We start from the raw sequence: 17,057 nt of genomic DNA on the forward strand, positions 1-17,057 counted from the left end.
AACAGAAGACAACTAAAGTGGAAGATTGCACAATTCTTTCTTGGTTTAGCCAAACCCTTCACAGTATCTAGTCAAGTCAAGAGGACTCTTGAGGAGGTAGGGTATCATTGTAAAAGTCTACAATCAAGAGACGCCTTTATGAATATAAACATAGGTGGTTTACAACAAGGTGCAAACTATTGGTTACACTCAAGATAAAGAAGAGCACATTAGACTTCGCCAGAACAAGAGTTCTGGGGTGGGGGGGAAGTATCTTTGGACAGATGAAACCGAAGAAGCAGTATGGAGAAGGAAAGAAACAGCTCATGATCCTAGGCATACAACAGCATCTGTTAATCATGATGGAGGCAATGTAATGCCACAGGCATGTATGACTGCCAATAGAACTGGTTCACTAGTGTTTATTGATGATGGGACTGCTGATAGAAGTAGCAGGATAAATTCTGATGTGAACATGGCTATACTGTCTGCTCAGATTCAGCTAAATGCTGCAAAACTGGTTGGAAAGCAAACAGTCCAAATGATGCAAAAAGTAATTTATGAGTGTTACATGACAAAGTGATTGAATATTATTAAGTGGCTAAATCAGTCAAATACAAAACTGGATGTAAAGAGAGGATGGTTGCAGTAAACATCAAACAGAACTTCTCAAGGGTGGAGATGCAGCATTTAATGATGTCCATGGGTTTCCATCCCATCAGGATTAAAAACAGTTCTTGTAAATACATTTGTGTGTTCTTGTCCAATAAATTCTGAGCTACAACATAAGTATTTAAACTCAGTATGGCAGAAGACGTATGTAGGGCCTAGCAAATTACTTTATCTGTTATTAGCATTTAGGTTTTTACTGCAGAAATCAAGAATTTTAATAAATTAAGTTTTTGGGCTAGTCTCATGTCCTCTTTCTCCTCTTTCCCCTCTTTTCCATCGTTTCATCACCACACCTGAGAGTGGAGCGTCTGCCATGCCCAAGTTGACCACATGTTCGCAGGGTCAGCCAGAGTAGCTGGGTCAGAGCCAGCCTGCTGAGAGAGCCAGGGCCAGTGCAGGTCAGCATTTGGTTTGACCAACAGCAAGACCTGGAGTGCGTGCAGACTGAGATGGAGGTGGGGTTGGGACTGCAGAGCTTGTATCCTGCAGATTAGAGCGATACACCGTCTATACACACAGGATGGGCTTTTCAACATACCACTAACCCTGCCATGACTCCCTGAACTAGGGAAGTGTGTGTACGTGTTGCATTTGTGTCAGAATGAGGCATGCACCCTTTTATTTTTCTTTTTTAATGGGTAATGGCAGCATAAACTTTTCACCCCGCTTTCTCATGTGATCCGACTAAAACTGCAAACTGCATTCCACAGAAAACGCATGCGCCTTCCACCTGTGTGAATCTGTGTGTATGTGTTCCCAAATTAATAGCAATAAGAGCGGTGGACTGTGGATTACATCTAGTTCAGACAATTATTTTTCTACCAGTCAATTCAAGGTCAGTTTTACAAACCCATTTACTTCCCAGCAAATATGCTTCAGTGAAGTGTGTCTGAATGAAAGCACCATTTCAAAGATCTCAGTATACGTGTGATATTTTGTTGCTGTTGTTCTTACCTCACGTTTTTTTTTTTGGGTTAATTTTTGGCGCTTGTAATTATCTGCGTCCTGTGTATTTTTCTGGAGTACCAGTAATGAAGAAGAAGCAGTGTTTATTGATTTTGTTGCTTTGCCTAATAACCCCGGCAAATGAATGAGGCCCAGTGTTAGAAAGATATTTTATAGGCAATACGTGTGCATGTGTCTGTGCTTGTGTGTGCTCAGTCTTTAGCAGTGTGCCACATCTCAAGCCCCTTATTCTTGGATAATTGTGCTGCAAGTCCTCAAGCTCCCCTTTAGCCTGAAAACCAAGCTCATTGCGGCCCCCAAAGAGCCCCCCTACACGGCAGGGGAAAAAAAATCCCAAGTTGTCCTTGTGCATAAAAGTAGATTCTACTCTCCAACACCTTTTCAAATTAATATTTGTGATGGGCGCCATTCTGCCAGCCCCAGTTTCTGTTCCCCGCCTTTGTTCCTGCGTTTGATGTAATGGAGGCAAGGACAAAGAGGAGAGCAGGCAGAGTGTGTGAAAATGGTAGTTAAGTGGGCTTAAGGGTTCCTTCAGTACCTACTGAAAGGCCTGCACCCTGAATAGGACCCTCGCACTGCTAAGCTGTAGTGCAGTAAACAAGACAGGTCCAGCACAAAGGTGCGTCTCAAATGAGCACAGACACCCTCCTTCTCTTTTTCCTCACCCTGTCTCACCCTAACCTCCCACCCAACTCTGACATCTGGCCAATCCCAAGATCTGTCTGAGTCCTTAGTCATCCCCTCCTCTTTTATTCCCCCTCATTTTTCACACTCCTTCATATCTTTTCTCTTGTTCTTTAGTGTTTCTCTGCACTCTCTTTTTGGTATATGTGTGTTTGTATTTTGTTGTAGTGGTCCTGGCTGGAAAGCTTGCTCCCCCTAGCCAGTCTTGTCCCTAGTGCTTGGGCGGTTCGGCTCTTTTGTTTAGTTAATTGCAATGAGTATAATGTACTAGTCTCTCAGAGGTCCACGAAAGACAATTAGACAATCCCAAGAATTTAATGAGACACCACTAGCCCCAGTCCCCCTATCCTCTGCTTTGAGAAACACCCTGCTCTCCGTTGGCACTGACTGTGATGTAGTAAGGAGGGGGTTGTGATGCAGGTCTCCTCTCTGTGTCTGTTTGTGTGTTTACCAGATTGTTGGTCTGCCCATCAGAGAACTCACCAGAGAGAAAAGACCCAAGGAGATAAAATACAAAGAGAAAAAAAACAAAACAAAATAAAGAGAGATTTTAATTTTACGTTTATTTGGCACTTTTCCAGGCAGGCCTCTTACACTACGGGATTCTCTTGCTCGACAGGGAAGACTTCCCGGGAATATCTGTGTAATTATTAAGAGTGATTATCCTGTTCAGGCAGTGAAGGGACAGAGCACTTGACAGTGTCATCCCCAAAAGGAAGAGGGATGGCTGGAGGCCTGGGTGATGGACGAAACCCTGGGTGGCCTTTTTAAGGACTTCTCCCCACTTCTCTCTTTCATTATCAGTTGCTGTCTTTTTGTCTGTCTTTATTATTTCTCCCTTGGCATTCCCTTTCTCAGTCTTTCTATTATTTTTGTTATTTTTTTTCTCCTGTAATACATTCCATCATCAATGCTCAAGACCTCTCTGAATCATACCAAGATAAATCCTGCCTTAAAACAGAGGAAATATCCATAAGTGATTCATTATATCCCTCTTCACCCCGCATTGAGATTAATTAATGATATTGCTCTACTATTGTCAAGTGCTTGTAATTCACAACCTTAAAACCTACCTTTGTACAATGTCAAGGAAAGAGCTTTTTTTTCTCGTATTCCTTTTGTTTTCATCTCCTCTCCTCCTTTCTTCTTCTCATTCTGTCATTCCTTTTCTTTTTTTTCTCTTCCCGTCCCTGGCTAATCACGGTGTTACAACAAAAGACGGGGCTCCATTATTGCATGTGTCCATCCCAGAAGAAAGGAAATGAGAACGGGACAGAGGGTGGCCGTGCCCTGACATCGCACTATTAATCTTCCAGTAAAGCCTTGTCAGGCAGAAACGGACACAAATGGATCACTCCCATTAACTGGGAGAGTGTAGGTAAGGGCTTTAACAAGCGTTTACCAGAGTCCATTTTCTCACTAATGAAGAGGGGGAATACACGACCTCCCAGCCAAACCTGCCAGACCACACTTAAAGGTCTGGATGGAGGAGAAAAAGAGGGAGGAAGAGAGCCAGAAGAGGATAGAAGAAGAGAAAATGTGAGCATGGATAAAAAAAAGCTGTGCTCTCAGTGTTGACATGTTGTATCAACCATGGTGAGAGGTTAAGGCTGGGGCCGTAGCCTAAAAAGCCTCTGCCACTGGACAGCCATATTCTTGTGACGGAGAGCAATGAGTTCTGTTTTTTTGGCTTTTATTTCAGCGCTGACTATGATGTGGGCAGGGGGTCTTTTTCCATGCGGAACTGTAATATTTAAATTGGGGGAAAAACAGTAGTGATTTGCAAATCAAATAAACCTTATATTTCCTTGACAATTTGATGCCACCGGCTCCTTTTGATAAAGGTGACACTGGGCAATCAAAAGACTTGAACAGTTGTTTAAAGGTAACAGAAACACCTGATGGAACATATCACAACTAATTAGGTGAACTGAATGCATATTAGTATCATAAGTGGCTATCAAAAGAGCATGCTATCTTTACTTTGAAGTAAAGATAAAGAAATGCATGGGCAAATAGTTAGGTATAATGTTAGGGACAGTGTTTCTTTATTTTAAATATTAGATTTTACGCTTTTAGTCTTTATTATGATAGGAAAGCTGGGAGAAAGAGCAAAGGGAAGACAAGCAGTAAATTCACACGGGTCGCCCCCTCAACCCAGTGAGCTATATGGGCGCCCCAGGAATAATGTTTCTCAATGTGAATAATGTGGGGATTTCATCATTTACATTATCATTAAAAGATTTAGAGAGTATAGATAAGTTTCTACACAATCTACTACATCAAAAACAGGACTTTATTGTGGTTCTCTTTGTTCTTCAGATAGCACTGCATTAAAAGCTTTAATGTGGGTTTAGAACATTTTAAAACTACTGACAGTGTGTGCGTGCAACTTAAAATTGTAAATGAAATGTACTGTATATTGTATACTGTAGCTCAGTTAAATTGGGCTAATGCAAAGTGGAAAACTGTCAGCTGAGTTTGAAATTCTTTCGCAATAATGGTTTCCACATCCTCGAGGATAGAGAGGAGAGGAAGCGAGCTTGTTATCTGGGTACAGCCTTTTAGCAGCATCGTATGCGTAAGCCTTGCTTATTTCAGTAAGACGTTGCCAAACTATAATATAAAAATGATAAAGCAGGCTCTGCAGAATTGGACAGTATTTTTTCAAAGCTGCACCAATCGGTCTCCTCAGTTTTCAAGCACTTACAGTGTATCATTGAAAGAAAAGGTGTTGCAACACAGTGGTAAACATACCCCGATTGTATTTTATTCCTCACATTAGATTCTGAATTTAAATATATTTAGTCTTTGCTGTTTCTTTTTTTCGTTTTACCTGTGATAGATATTTACACTTAGGGGCACAAAGTTGACGCATTCTTCAACGCCTTAATTTTGGGAGGTCAGAGGGCCAAAACTGTAGGTATTATACCTTAAGGAATTTGCATTTATGTGTAATGTTTTAAACATGTGTCTGACACTCTCTGGAGCTTTCATGTCTAAGCAGGGAGCTCCATCCATACAGCCCTGAAACCTGCTGGCACGGTGGCACGGCTCTCTGGGATGTCTCAGCATCACAATGGCGCTTCCACAGGCTCGTGTGCAGTTTCGTATGAGTGTGTGTGTGTGTGTGTGTGTGTATATGTGTGCCGGATGTGGGTAGTATCTGTATGTGTGAGGATTTGCATGTTGAATTTCAAATGCACAATGTCCCTTTTCCCTTGACACGAGTTGGATGGGCAAGTGATGCTTTTTGAAAAGCCACATGATAATAAGAGATGTGCTGGAAATATATCAAGGATCAAGCTGCGGTGGCACAGTGTAATTCATCACCGCCCCTCCAGATGTCAAACTGTTTTAGTTTAAGTCAGCGAACATGCAAACAGATAATTAAATAATCACACAATTCCAGTAGCACAAAGTATTTGTTTCTAATGTATTTTTATTTATTTATCTTCTGAAACAGAGTTCATAAATGATGCCCCACGTCAGCATGAGAGCCATGTATAAAACCCTCTAGATGGATTAGTTGTCTATCAGATTGTTAAGGCTCGCTTCATAAATGCATTTAGTTGTTGTTTTCCTTTGTGTCAGGTAGCTGTTAACAAGGAGACAAGTTTCCCGGACCACAGCCAGATCAGTGGAACTAGTGTCATTAAGAGATATGGTGACACGCTGACCTCTGTGATACTAGAAAGTGAGGAAGAGAGGGAGAGGAAGAGAGGCACAGCCAGGCCCGTTTGTCTGTTATCAGTGACTTTGTGTTCCACGGGCTCCCAGGGGAAAGCATGAGACGAGAGGGAAGACTTCACCTTCCTCCTCCCAGACACCACTCCGCCCCGTCTTTCCTAGCACTCTCGCTCTCTGCAGCAGCCATCCCCTTCTGCCCCCCACACCCCAAACATTTTTAATTATATCTTCTCCCAAGTATTGCGGCTCAGTAACCAAGGAGCTGACATTGATGCATGTGCTGATAAATCCGCAAACACTGGAAACAAGATTAACAAAGATTTTGAGGAAAGGGTGACAGCTAATTTTGCGCAATGGTCGGTGCCTCATTCAAGAGTGATGTTTTTGATAGCGCAAGCCACGCCTGAGAATTCATGCTTGACGCAGGGAAGGGGGACTCAAACATAGTGTGAAGAGTTCCACGGCATTTGCACTTTAAAATTCTTCCTTTCTTCTTTCCTTTCTCGTTGTTTGTAGAAAAGACAGTACATTCGTGTTTGTTTGGGATTTCTTGTGGTCATTTTGTGGGTATTTACTGTATTCATGTGTGTGTCTGTGTGTGTGTGTACCTTCCTAATCAGTATGATCTAATCAGCAGTGTGAATTGTGGAATCGGTGACATGCCACTCCAGGCCCATGGTCCTTTCTCTGAACTGACTCTCAACACGCTGAGACACCGATACATACTCCTCTGAGAAAGATATCAGTCTGCCTCATCACCTATACGTGTACACACACACATACACGTGCGCGCACACACATGCGCGCACACACACACACACGCACCAGGAAAAAGGACGAGATAACAATCATACTTCGACAGCTGATTTCTTATTTTCTCATCGAGGAAGGCACATCGCCCTACCTCCTTCTTTTCTCTTTCTTCTCTCTGCAGCCAATTTCAGGTCTATACAGTAGAAACATTTTGCAGATTTCTTTTGTTCTTTTTTCATGCCTCTTCCCTTTTTTCCACCTCTTCATGTGATGCCTCCCTTCTCAGAATCGCCTCCCCTGTCTTCATCTGTAGGCAGCTGACAGCTTCTTTCACTTTTCTTTGTCAATTTCTCCCCTCTCTCTCTCTCTCTTTCTCTCACTCTCACCGTCTCCCTAGCTCTCTTTTTCATCTGCCCCCCCACCCCCCACACCCCCCATCTGCTTTCGCTTTTGTTTGCCTAGCCCCTATCCCGTCCCAACTTAAAGATGAGGAATGTGGTGTGACCCTGACCTCCATCGGCCCTGTAACCACCTCCGACCCCTTCAGGTGACCTTCGGTCACTGTTTTGACAGCTTGATTAATTACCCAGTGTTATGATTTATGAGAAAAGCTGTATGTAAAAATAATAGACAACAGGTGGTCTTAAAAAAAAGTAGTAGAGTTGAAAGGGCTTCTAGTAAGGATTGTGGTGGCGGTGGGGTTGAGGGTGGTCTGTGTGTGAGAAAGCTCTGAGGAGAAAGGGGATTTTTTTGATTTTCTATAGTTAATTGCTTTCAACCGCTTCTGAAGGTTGCGTCAGGTTAATGTACGGTTTACTTTGTTACCACAGCATGTATATCTCCGTGTGTATTTGGCTGTGTGGTGAGAGGATGACGGGGATTGCGTAGCTCCATGTGTGTGCTGTGAAGCATAAACCCTGCCATGTGGTAATGACACCATGGAAAATGTGCTGGAACACAGATATAGATGCATACACACACACGCACGCTCACAGATATGCTATATTCTCTGCAACCGCTTCTCTAGGTTACATGCTGTGAAAATAAGCAGAGTAAATGGCAGGACAGGCCAGCCATAGTGTTTACCCTTCACACTTCAAATACAGCTTGTGATTGGCTGTAGCGACCTCCCGTGACTCCTGGACCTGTGGTGCAGCTCCACTTAGAGAGAGGTCAGACTTTTGAGCGGTTGGAGTGTGTCACTATAGTTGTGGGTCCGTGTGCTAATACTGTGGCCTTTATTGCTGATGGGTACCCTGTTATAATCCACGGCGTACAATATCACCGCAAATAGAAATGAATATTTTACACATATAGAATTGAAAATTTAATCCCACGAAAGGTCACACTTAATATGAAATAGCTAACACAGCTCACATAGCAACATCGCCAGGACCTCCAGTTCTCTCTGCAGCTCTTCTTTGGCCTTTTACTAGATCACAGTAAGAGTCCAGGGGTGTCTGGAATGTTCTCCGACCTTTGACCCACCAAGATCATAGTGGTTCTCTGATGTTCAGTGAGATTGCTATTAGTAAGTCTCACACTGCTGATTATTGGTATGTGACACCTAGTGAAGGACTCTTACACATTTTTTCAAAACCGCTGATCAGTCAAAATCTGAATTCAGGGTCGAATATTTTGCTGTTACATGATTTGCAGGTGACCCTGATAAGGATAAAGGGGAAGAATATAGTTTGATGGATGATTTGCATGTGTTTGTGTAAAGGCTGTGTGCCTAGGTCTGTGCATGCACATGCGTGCATACATGTGTTACATGTGTCTAAAATGTTTAGATCTGTCCTGCCATTGACCCCAGCTGGCTCAGTCTGTACATATGGCCATGCGTCTCGCACCCACTGCGTGTGTGTTCATGTATCAACTACCTGTCCAGATGGTAAAGTAGAAACATTCACTGACAGTGCGTGTCTTTTGGAATTCACATGGCTGGGGAATTTCTTTACTTTAGTTAAACTGAAAGACAGAAATTGACGTTTCATTGTAATCGCAGATTGTTCGGGTTGTTTTTTGTACTTTTTATAAGCATCAGGATTATAAACATCTCTGTTTAATTTGTCATTACATTCTTTCCTTTGGCTTTCTTCTTTTTATTGTTAGTGGCCTTCAGGACAATAACTTCAGGGTTGCTCCAGGGACACTTCCACTCCTCCTGTCTTCTGTTTTTGTAGCCTCACAGCTCTTCCCGCTATCCTCACCTCTCCCCCTGATTTATACATTAAATAGTTAGGTGGGTGGAAAGGGAGGCACCTATCATTCCATGATCTATATCTCTCTGTGCCCTCATTAAAAATACATGTGTATGCTTAGGGGAGACAATATAGAATATATAAATCAAAATGCTAACAGCATCAGAGTAAGCCTGCTGTATTTATTTCCCCATAGCTTTCCCGCTGCGGGTTGAGGACTCTTCCTGCTTACTGCATTTCCTTTTCAGTGGCAAACACATGTGTGTTGGTCTAATCTTAACAGATTCTGGAAATATTAATTTCTGTTGCAGCTGGTTTAACATTTAAAGTAGCAGAGATTGCAAAAACTCTTTTCGTTATTATAGATTATATTTTTATTGTCAAGTAAACAAATAAACCAAAATTAAATCAAACTTTTCAAAAGCATAGTCATTATCACATCTAGTGAGATGGTCTCGGTGAATTTACATGCTATCAGTGTCTTGACCAATGGCGTGCTCTTCTTTAGAGAAAGAAGAAGAAAAAAAAGGGAAAAAGTTGACAAATGACTTGTGTAACATTTACTTGCACAATCGATAGCTCTGACAATTTCCACCTGGACGGTGATTAATGCTACATCCACCCCCAATCTAGCAACCCCCACCCCCAACTCTACACCTCCTTCTGCGTGTCGTGCTGAGAGCAGATGAAGCAGGCCTCTGAAATCTGTGTGTGTGTGTGTTTTATGTGTCAGAGTTTCTGCCTAGCCATTCCGATGTTTGATCAACCATTGAGCATGGATATTGGCTGGATAAATTCAGATTGAGTGTGGTAAATAACCGACACATAAACCGGCTTTTCAGCGAGTGAGTTACCCAACAGTTTCTGCGTGTTTTTATATCTGTTCTTTCACAAAGGTGCTGAAAATAGTCGGGTCGGGAGGAACGAGACAGGAAGAGTGAAACGGAGAGAAAGAAATGTAAATTTGAGCATAAAAAGAAGCAAAGGCATGAGGGATCAGAAGCTGCACTATTCTCTTCACTTCCTCCACCCCACTGCTCCACTTTGAACTCATTTATAAATATTCAATTCCACATATAAACAATATCCAAATGAACCCAGACATCCAAGCCAAGGTTAAAAACCCTGCTGCTTATTACAGACACTACTACTTGACTAGCTCAAAAGGTTAGCTTCTTATTCTGACCTAAACTATTTGTGCTCATTAAGATCAAGAAAAAGATAATCATTACCACAGACTTATTTACTTTGGCTGAATTAGTGTACGACTACATTAGCAGAAGCGAGTCTTTGAACTTGAAGTGAAAAGTTGAATTTAGGGAAACTTAATTAAATGTGTACTCTTTTTATGAGAGGAGAAACCCATGCAGTAGGTGATTTGTTCAAAATTAACTTGGGAGGGCAGATGGTGAGATGAAGCTCCAGTTTGTCTTACTTTTTCTGTACACATTTATGTGTGCTGTTCACTTGATTTCTTAAACATGCACGGATGTGGGCTTAAACAGATGATCTAAGAAGAAGCAAGTCAAACACTAAATCATATTTATTTCTTGTAATTTAGGTAACTTTAGGTCAATGACATCTTAACAACCTGTGACACAATTTTTCTACTACCGTTCTGCTTGGCCTTTTTTAGAAAGACCCTATAAAATAATATTTAAGGACATTAGGTCTCCCCAGCAAACGCTTACATGACGGTCTGGTTATCTCATCTAATCAAGAGCTTGATTGATTTCGGCTGACAAGCTGATGACAATCCCGTCTCATCCCCTCTCACATCCCCTCTAAGATCCACATGTTTTCATAGCCCCTGTGGTACAGTAAGTGCTCTCCCACCCTTCTGTTCTCAGAAAAAAAACTATAGCTGTGTGATTTGTGGGTATGGGGAGGGGTGGGCTGGGGGTCTCAGACGGGTGCTGTGTTAAATGAGAAAGGGGCACCGTGACTTAATCTGACAGTACTGTGCGAAGTGTGTGGTATCTCGACCTCAGGGAGAGGGGGAGTGGGAAAAGCGAGAGAGAAAAAAAACGAGGGGATCCAATGGATAAAGAGGCCCTGCATGCAAAGCTTGTGCACGTAGAGACTGAGACAGACAAGGTCACGCAGAGCAGGGTGGCCCTGACAGAGAGGTAGAGCAAACGACTGCGTACTTGTTATTACCATCTCGCTCAGCTGCTGTGTACCTCTTCATTGAGAAACTGTTCATTTTTCTCTGTCTTCATCCTTCCAAAAAGCTGTTTTTTCACATGTTTGTCAGCCACTCCAGCCGCTAGTAAGTGAAATGTGAACGGATTGTGATACCAAAGATTTGCTTATGCTTATTTTCCAACTTATCCTTTCACCTCAGTCAGCCTGTTACACTCAAACCTGACTGTGGCCTGCAGTCATCCCTCCCCTTGTTCTCATCTCATTGGGTATGCCACGCTGGTTGACCCTTTCGCTCTTGTCAGTCAAGCCACAGTAGCGAATCGGGGGGCTGCATATTGCTGGAACAAGGAAGTGGAGAGAAGGCTGTTGAGCCACTTGATTGTAAGAGCCCTGATCCTAACAGCCACCTGACAGAAAACGAATAATGTAAGCTGCCTAAGGGCCAATTTCGCTGGACTCCATAGATTGCAGACTGATTCTTGAGATGTAATTTGCATGCACACGCACACATCAGTGCATTAATATACAAGTGCAACAGGAAGAAGAACATTTATTTGCTCCTGTTCACCAAACAATACACCTACAACACATAGACCCTCCAATTCACACAACCATACCATCCACTTTCCCTCACTGCATGCACCCATGACCGCTATCAGCCATGCTTTGTACCTGTCAAGTGCTGTCCTTTTCCTTGTGCCCAGAGCCCTGCTCACTACATGAGAGCTCTCACATCAAAGCTTCGTGGAGCCCCACACGCACAGATGAAACACCCTCTCATTCCAGCCGCCTCTGTCCCCGCTCCTGCACATTAGACACATTTCATTTCATTACAACGCCACTGGAAAAATAGAGGTGCCGCTGTCTTAAAGGGACACCTTATTTACTCTCACTCGCGCTCGCCCACATGTCGACACGCACGCACGCACACACACAAACACTATCCACTTTCTTTTTAAATAATGTGACTAGAGGGAAAGAGTGGACAGGAGGCACGACTATTTTTCTATAGAGGCATCATAAGATGCTATTGGATAATATTTCATCAGGAATTACAATCACATCCTCTACACACACACACACACACACACACACACACACACACACATATATATATATCTATATATATATGATAGATGTATTGATTTTACTTTTATATTATTATTACTTATTCTTAATACCTTGCACACGAAACTGAGGGGTTTTTTTGCATTTAAAGCATTGCTTTGTTTGATGAGATGATGGAGGTTTCATCATGATGATGAGTCGAGCCCTGGTTTCCGTAGCAGCGGCAGCCTTTGTTGTGCTATCTGGTGTGGGACAGGCCGACAAAGGAGAGCTAAGGAGCATCCAGAGCGAGGTGATGAGGTCGGGGTGCCCCCCCTCTCACAGGGGTCGGGGTGATCCTCTTGACCGCTGGCCCCAGGGCAGGGGCTCAGTGTGGTGGTGGCACAGGGGCACCTGCGGGGCATGGGAAGAGACTTAGGCTGCATACTACAGCAGAAAGGCAAGACTGACCGAATTCTAGAGGAGCGTACGAGTCTCTGTCTGTTTTCTTCGAGACAGTGTGTGCTCGTGTAGGACAAAGGGAGTGACCTAGTGTTAGCAATGTGTGTGAGAGAGATTTAGTGATAAAAAGGCAGGGTGACCCAACGTTTGGCAATGTGCATTTGTGTAAGATTCACACTTTGACAGCACATCACAATACAAAGATCAGTTTTTCCACGGCCGGGTGTTGTGTGAATGATGGGGAGTAGTTGGACTTAGCGGTAGCTAAGAAGCTGCGAAAAGACAGAAAGACATATCTCCATATATTTGGTTTTCACAAAAAAAAGCTGCACACATTTAGATGATACACAGCTTTTTATGAAAAACTTATCCTGTGATACATGAGGACATCATTGATACTCTGCTTTTTAATTTGAATACCCTATTTTTCTTACAAAACATGTATTTTCTAGGGAAGTGAATTTATTATACCCAGTCGTGGGGTCGCAGTAATTAGTTGTATCTGGAAGTTAAAGAAAGAAAAGAAGTAGAATCAAACCTAAAATTAATTCTATTAAAGTAAAATAAGCACAAAAAAATCTACTTGTCCTCTCCACCCGCAGAGCTCAGAGTCATATATTTTGTTGATGGAGACAACAATAAGAGGAGGAAATGACTGGACAGGGAAAGCACTGTTGCCCTGACATCAAAGCAGACCTCTTAGTGTTCAAATGAATGATGGTTTCCGACATAGAGGTGAACTTGGCGGCCCAGCTCCTCCAGACTAAGAACGCCAACGACACTGGTCGCCTTTACAGCAATGTTCTTCTGGGTGACTGGCCAACTGAAAGGGGTTAGTAATGTTAGGTTGGGTAGGTGTTGTTACCTCTCCAAAGCAAAGGCTACAGGGCACTCGGGGTTACCATAAGGACACTAAAGGCTCAGAACTGGGCTACTTGAGGTTGACATTTGTGTGTTTAAGTCTGGGGAGCATTATTGACCAGTAAGAGTTGGGGTAAGAGCACTGAAGACTAAAAAGGGGTTATAAGCCATAGGGCTACCATTAGAACACGTGCGCCACTGTTGCTAAACCATTAACTTTTGGCCTTGTGAACTGGGATTTAGGTAAGAGAAAAATGGGCAGCCCCATTGGACTCATGTTGTTTTATACACTTCAAATGTTATATATCTTTCAGTCTACATTTGTATTCTTCTCCTTCAGCCTTGTTATACTTTATAAGAGACACCTGTTAACCATCATCCAGTCTAATCCAATAACACTGCCATAAACGTTAAAGTTTACAGAGCTTGCACATTCTCGGTTGTATTTTAAAGATGATAATATGATAAAGATTGATCTTTTTATTTCATGTATATTGTTCAGATTCTATTAGGTGAGTTTGATGTACTGCAGTGTATTACCCTGAAAATTGTTCATAATATAATTAGTATTAGTTTTTAGTAATGAAATTGCTCCCATAGGCTGAACTGGTCTTGTCAGTTATTTTATCAGACTACCACCAGTGGGCAGTGGCACAAAGCTGGTGTCTATCGGCCTAGAGTACATCTCTCTGCTTCTCCTTCCTTCTCTGTCTATTTCGGTCTTATCCTTTTATAATCCATCTGTATATCTCTCTGTCTTCACTGCTCTCTTTTACCCTCACCGGCTTCTGTTGTTTTTTTCATCTGGTAATTCATCTGCTTGAATGTTCTGGTCTGTCTAAACTTCTTGCGTGCAGATGTCTCTGTGATGTCTGAAGCCTAAATTTAATCTTGCTAATAGAAACTCATTTATTACCTCTTAAACTTTACTCATGCTGTACATGCATATACGCACACATAGAAAGTGATTAAATACAGATTTGGAAGCATCATCTATATATTTTTTTAATATAAACCACTTCCTACATTAATGTCAGACTTGTTATGCCTTGTAGTAAAAAGCAAAACTGAACTGAAGTATGTACCGTAGAAGAAAATTTATTTAAATTTATCTAAACATATTTATTGTGGTGTTTAAAATGTAAAAGCTAATAAGTTTAAAAATGTATATACATAATATATAATAATTAATTATTTAATAATGTCTGGCTTTCTTCACACAATGTTTTTTCTATTAAAAATATGTATAGAAGAGAAGAACCTTTGAATTTGAATAAGAGTGAGCGTAAGATTAATTTTAATAATCAGAAGACGTGAGAAAGTGTCAGTCGCCATTGTCAACACATGGTAAGTGCTAAGGGAAAGGGTGTGTGGCAGGTTTGATGTCAATATGCACAGGAGGGACACACACATGCTGCGTCAACAAAAGACATGCACATTGCAATAACACTTATTAAGGAATAGACGACATGTCGCTGTGAGGAGGCAGTGTGTGTGACGGCGATTTGTGGGGAAGCCCGGTGAAGTTGCCTCTCTTAGAACTCCTAAAGGTCTTTTTGTCACACACATATCTTTCGTGTCCCACAGTTTAGTGTTCATGTCTGTATTGGTGTGGAGTTAGAAAGTCCTGCACCCATAAGTTTAGGCCTTGGGGTGGGTGTGCGTGTGTGTGTGTGTGTTCACAATGGGGGTTGTGTGTGAAAAGCCAGCCCAAAGTGAAACAGGAATCCATCCATTTCCTGCTTTAGTTTCAGAGTGCTTAGGACAATAAACACAGTTAATTAAAATGGCTTCAAAGTTGAAGAAGTCACTAGGCTACAAAAAAAACCTTCCTTTCCTCTACAGTGTGCATATAGCAGCACATCCCTTCTGTTATTCTCTTTTTTAATAACTACATAGGCTCTTTCTTCTCCTTTTCCCAGTCTTTTTAAGCCCTTACTATTGTGGCATTTTATGTAAATCAAATATTTTCTTTTCACGTGAAAACCGTAATTCTTTCTTAAGGTTTTTTTTCTTAATGCAACTTTTATCTGCGGTGCTGCCTGCAGAAGTTTCAAGTCATATTTACATTTGTAGCTAAGCCTTTCACTGAGTGATGGTAGGATCGATTGGGTCTGATATTAAGTGACACATGGCCTTTGGAGTCACTAAATGCTACTCACTTACTGAAACCACCATCACTGAATTCCATTCCCCTAGTTACTCCTCAGGCTTGTCCCTGCAGTGACATTCTCTCCTCTATCTCTTTCGCTGCCATTTCTTTCAGTCTGGATTTGCATCTTTTCACCGAGTCATGTCACAATCTGTGTCTTTTAAGTGTCGTGTTGGTATTATTTGCTCATAAAGATCCACTGCTGGGCTCTTTGTTAAAGACTACGAACCACTACCAGACCAAGATTACACAGGAATGTTTGTGAGCTTCTTTTTCTTGTGGTTTACTCTGCATTGTTACATTTATATTGCTGTTTACTTACCTAGTCGGCCTGACAAAGGGACTATCAGATTTTTCTCAAGAAAAAAACGAAAAGAAAAGAAACATGTTCTAAAAAGCATTAAATTCTCATCACTTTTTAATTCAGTTCATAATTGTATCATGGAGACAAAACAAAACGAAATAACCGAAACACCTCAACATATTGGAAACTAAAAATCTGGAAAAAGAGGAAACAAAAATCTGCACCCCTATCACACATATGTTTCTGTATATACATGTCTACAAAGATGCATCTATTTATTGATATATTATAGAAATAAATGCAGATTAAAGGTTATCGCCTCTATTTGTATTTCTATTTTTTCTTTTACAAATATTTTATTTTAAAAAGGTTTACGTAAATCGGAAATAGTCAAATACCATATAGTTATAGTGTTAATGGATAAAATATCCAACACTTTTAACACTTTAAGGTAACTATCTCACGATGCTCGTGCCTTGGATTTAACACACAAATGTATGTTTCCTATTTGTTTTAGGAGGGCTATGGCGTGATGGTGCTCAACCCCAATGAGAACTATTTGGAAGTGGAAAAACCGACAAAGTCTCCCCTGCCCTCTCCGACGGAGACCTCCGACGAACCTGCTGAAAAGAGGGAGCGCAAAGACGATAAAGAGGGGAAAAAGAAGAAGGAATTTTATGAGAAATACCGTAACCCACAAAGAGAGACTGAGACAGAACGGATTCTTATACGAGTAAGTCCAAAAAAGGGAACGATGAAGATATGGAGAGAGGAAAGAGAAGGAAGGCAGGAAGGAAGTGTTTGCAGAGCCAGGGCTAGAGGAAAAGATGATAGATGCTGATGAAATGTAGACATGATGGTGGAGGTGGACAGAGTGACAGTTCTAGGGTCGTAGGAGGAGGTAGGAGGCAAGACATAGGTGAGAAAATGGATAGCAGGAATTTGGCTAAGTTTCGAAAGACAAATGTGGCAAGGGGGAGCGGGGAGGAGGAAGCTAGCTAAGGAAGTGAGGGAAGGATATGTTAGGTAACAAGGGATGAAGGGAGGATGGAAGGCAGAGGGAGAAAGAGAGGCTCTTGTGTGGTCAGCCTGTGTGTGAAGAGGTTGGCTGTTCTCCAGTCGCCTCTCAGTGAGC

The 17,057-nt window shown here is 41.9% G+C and overlaps 1 protein-coding gene across 1 annotated transcript in view; it reads left to right on the plus strand.

The window, feature by feature from the left end:
• The window catches only part of arb2a (ARB2 cotranscriptional regulator A), a 166,439-nt gene that overhangs the window by 43,825 nt on the left and 105,557 nt on the right, over nt 1-17,057 (plus strand). The window contains exon 7 of the mRNA XM_004544388.4: nt 16,440-16,655. Coding sequence (XP_004544445.1) covers nt 16,440-16,655 — 216 coding nt within the window. The remainder of the gene's footprint in view (nt 1-16,439; nt 16,656-17,057) is intronic.

This window comes from Maylandia zebra, linkage group LG12, assembly GCF_041146795.1.
Source record: "Maylandia zebra isolate NMK-2024a linkage group LG12, Mzebra_GT3a, whole genome shotgun sequence".
NCBI classification, from domain to species: domain Eukaryota; kingdom Metazoa; phylum Chordata; class Actinopteri; order Cichliformes; family Cichlidae; genus Maylandia; species Maylandia zebra.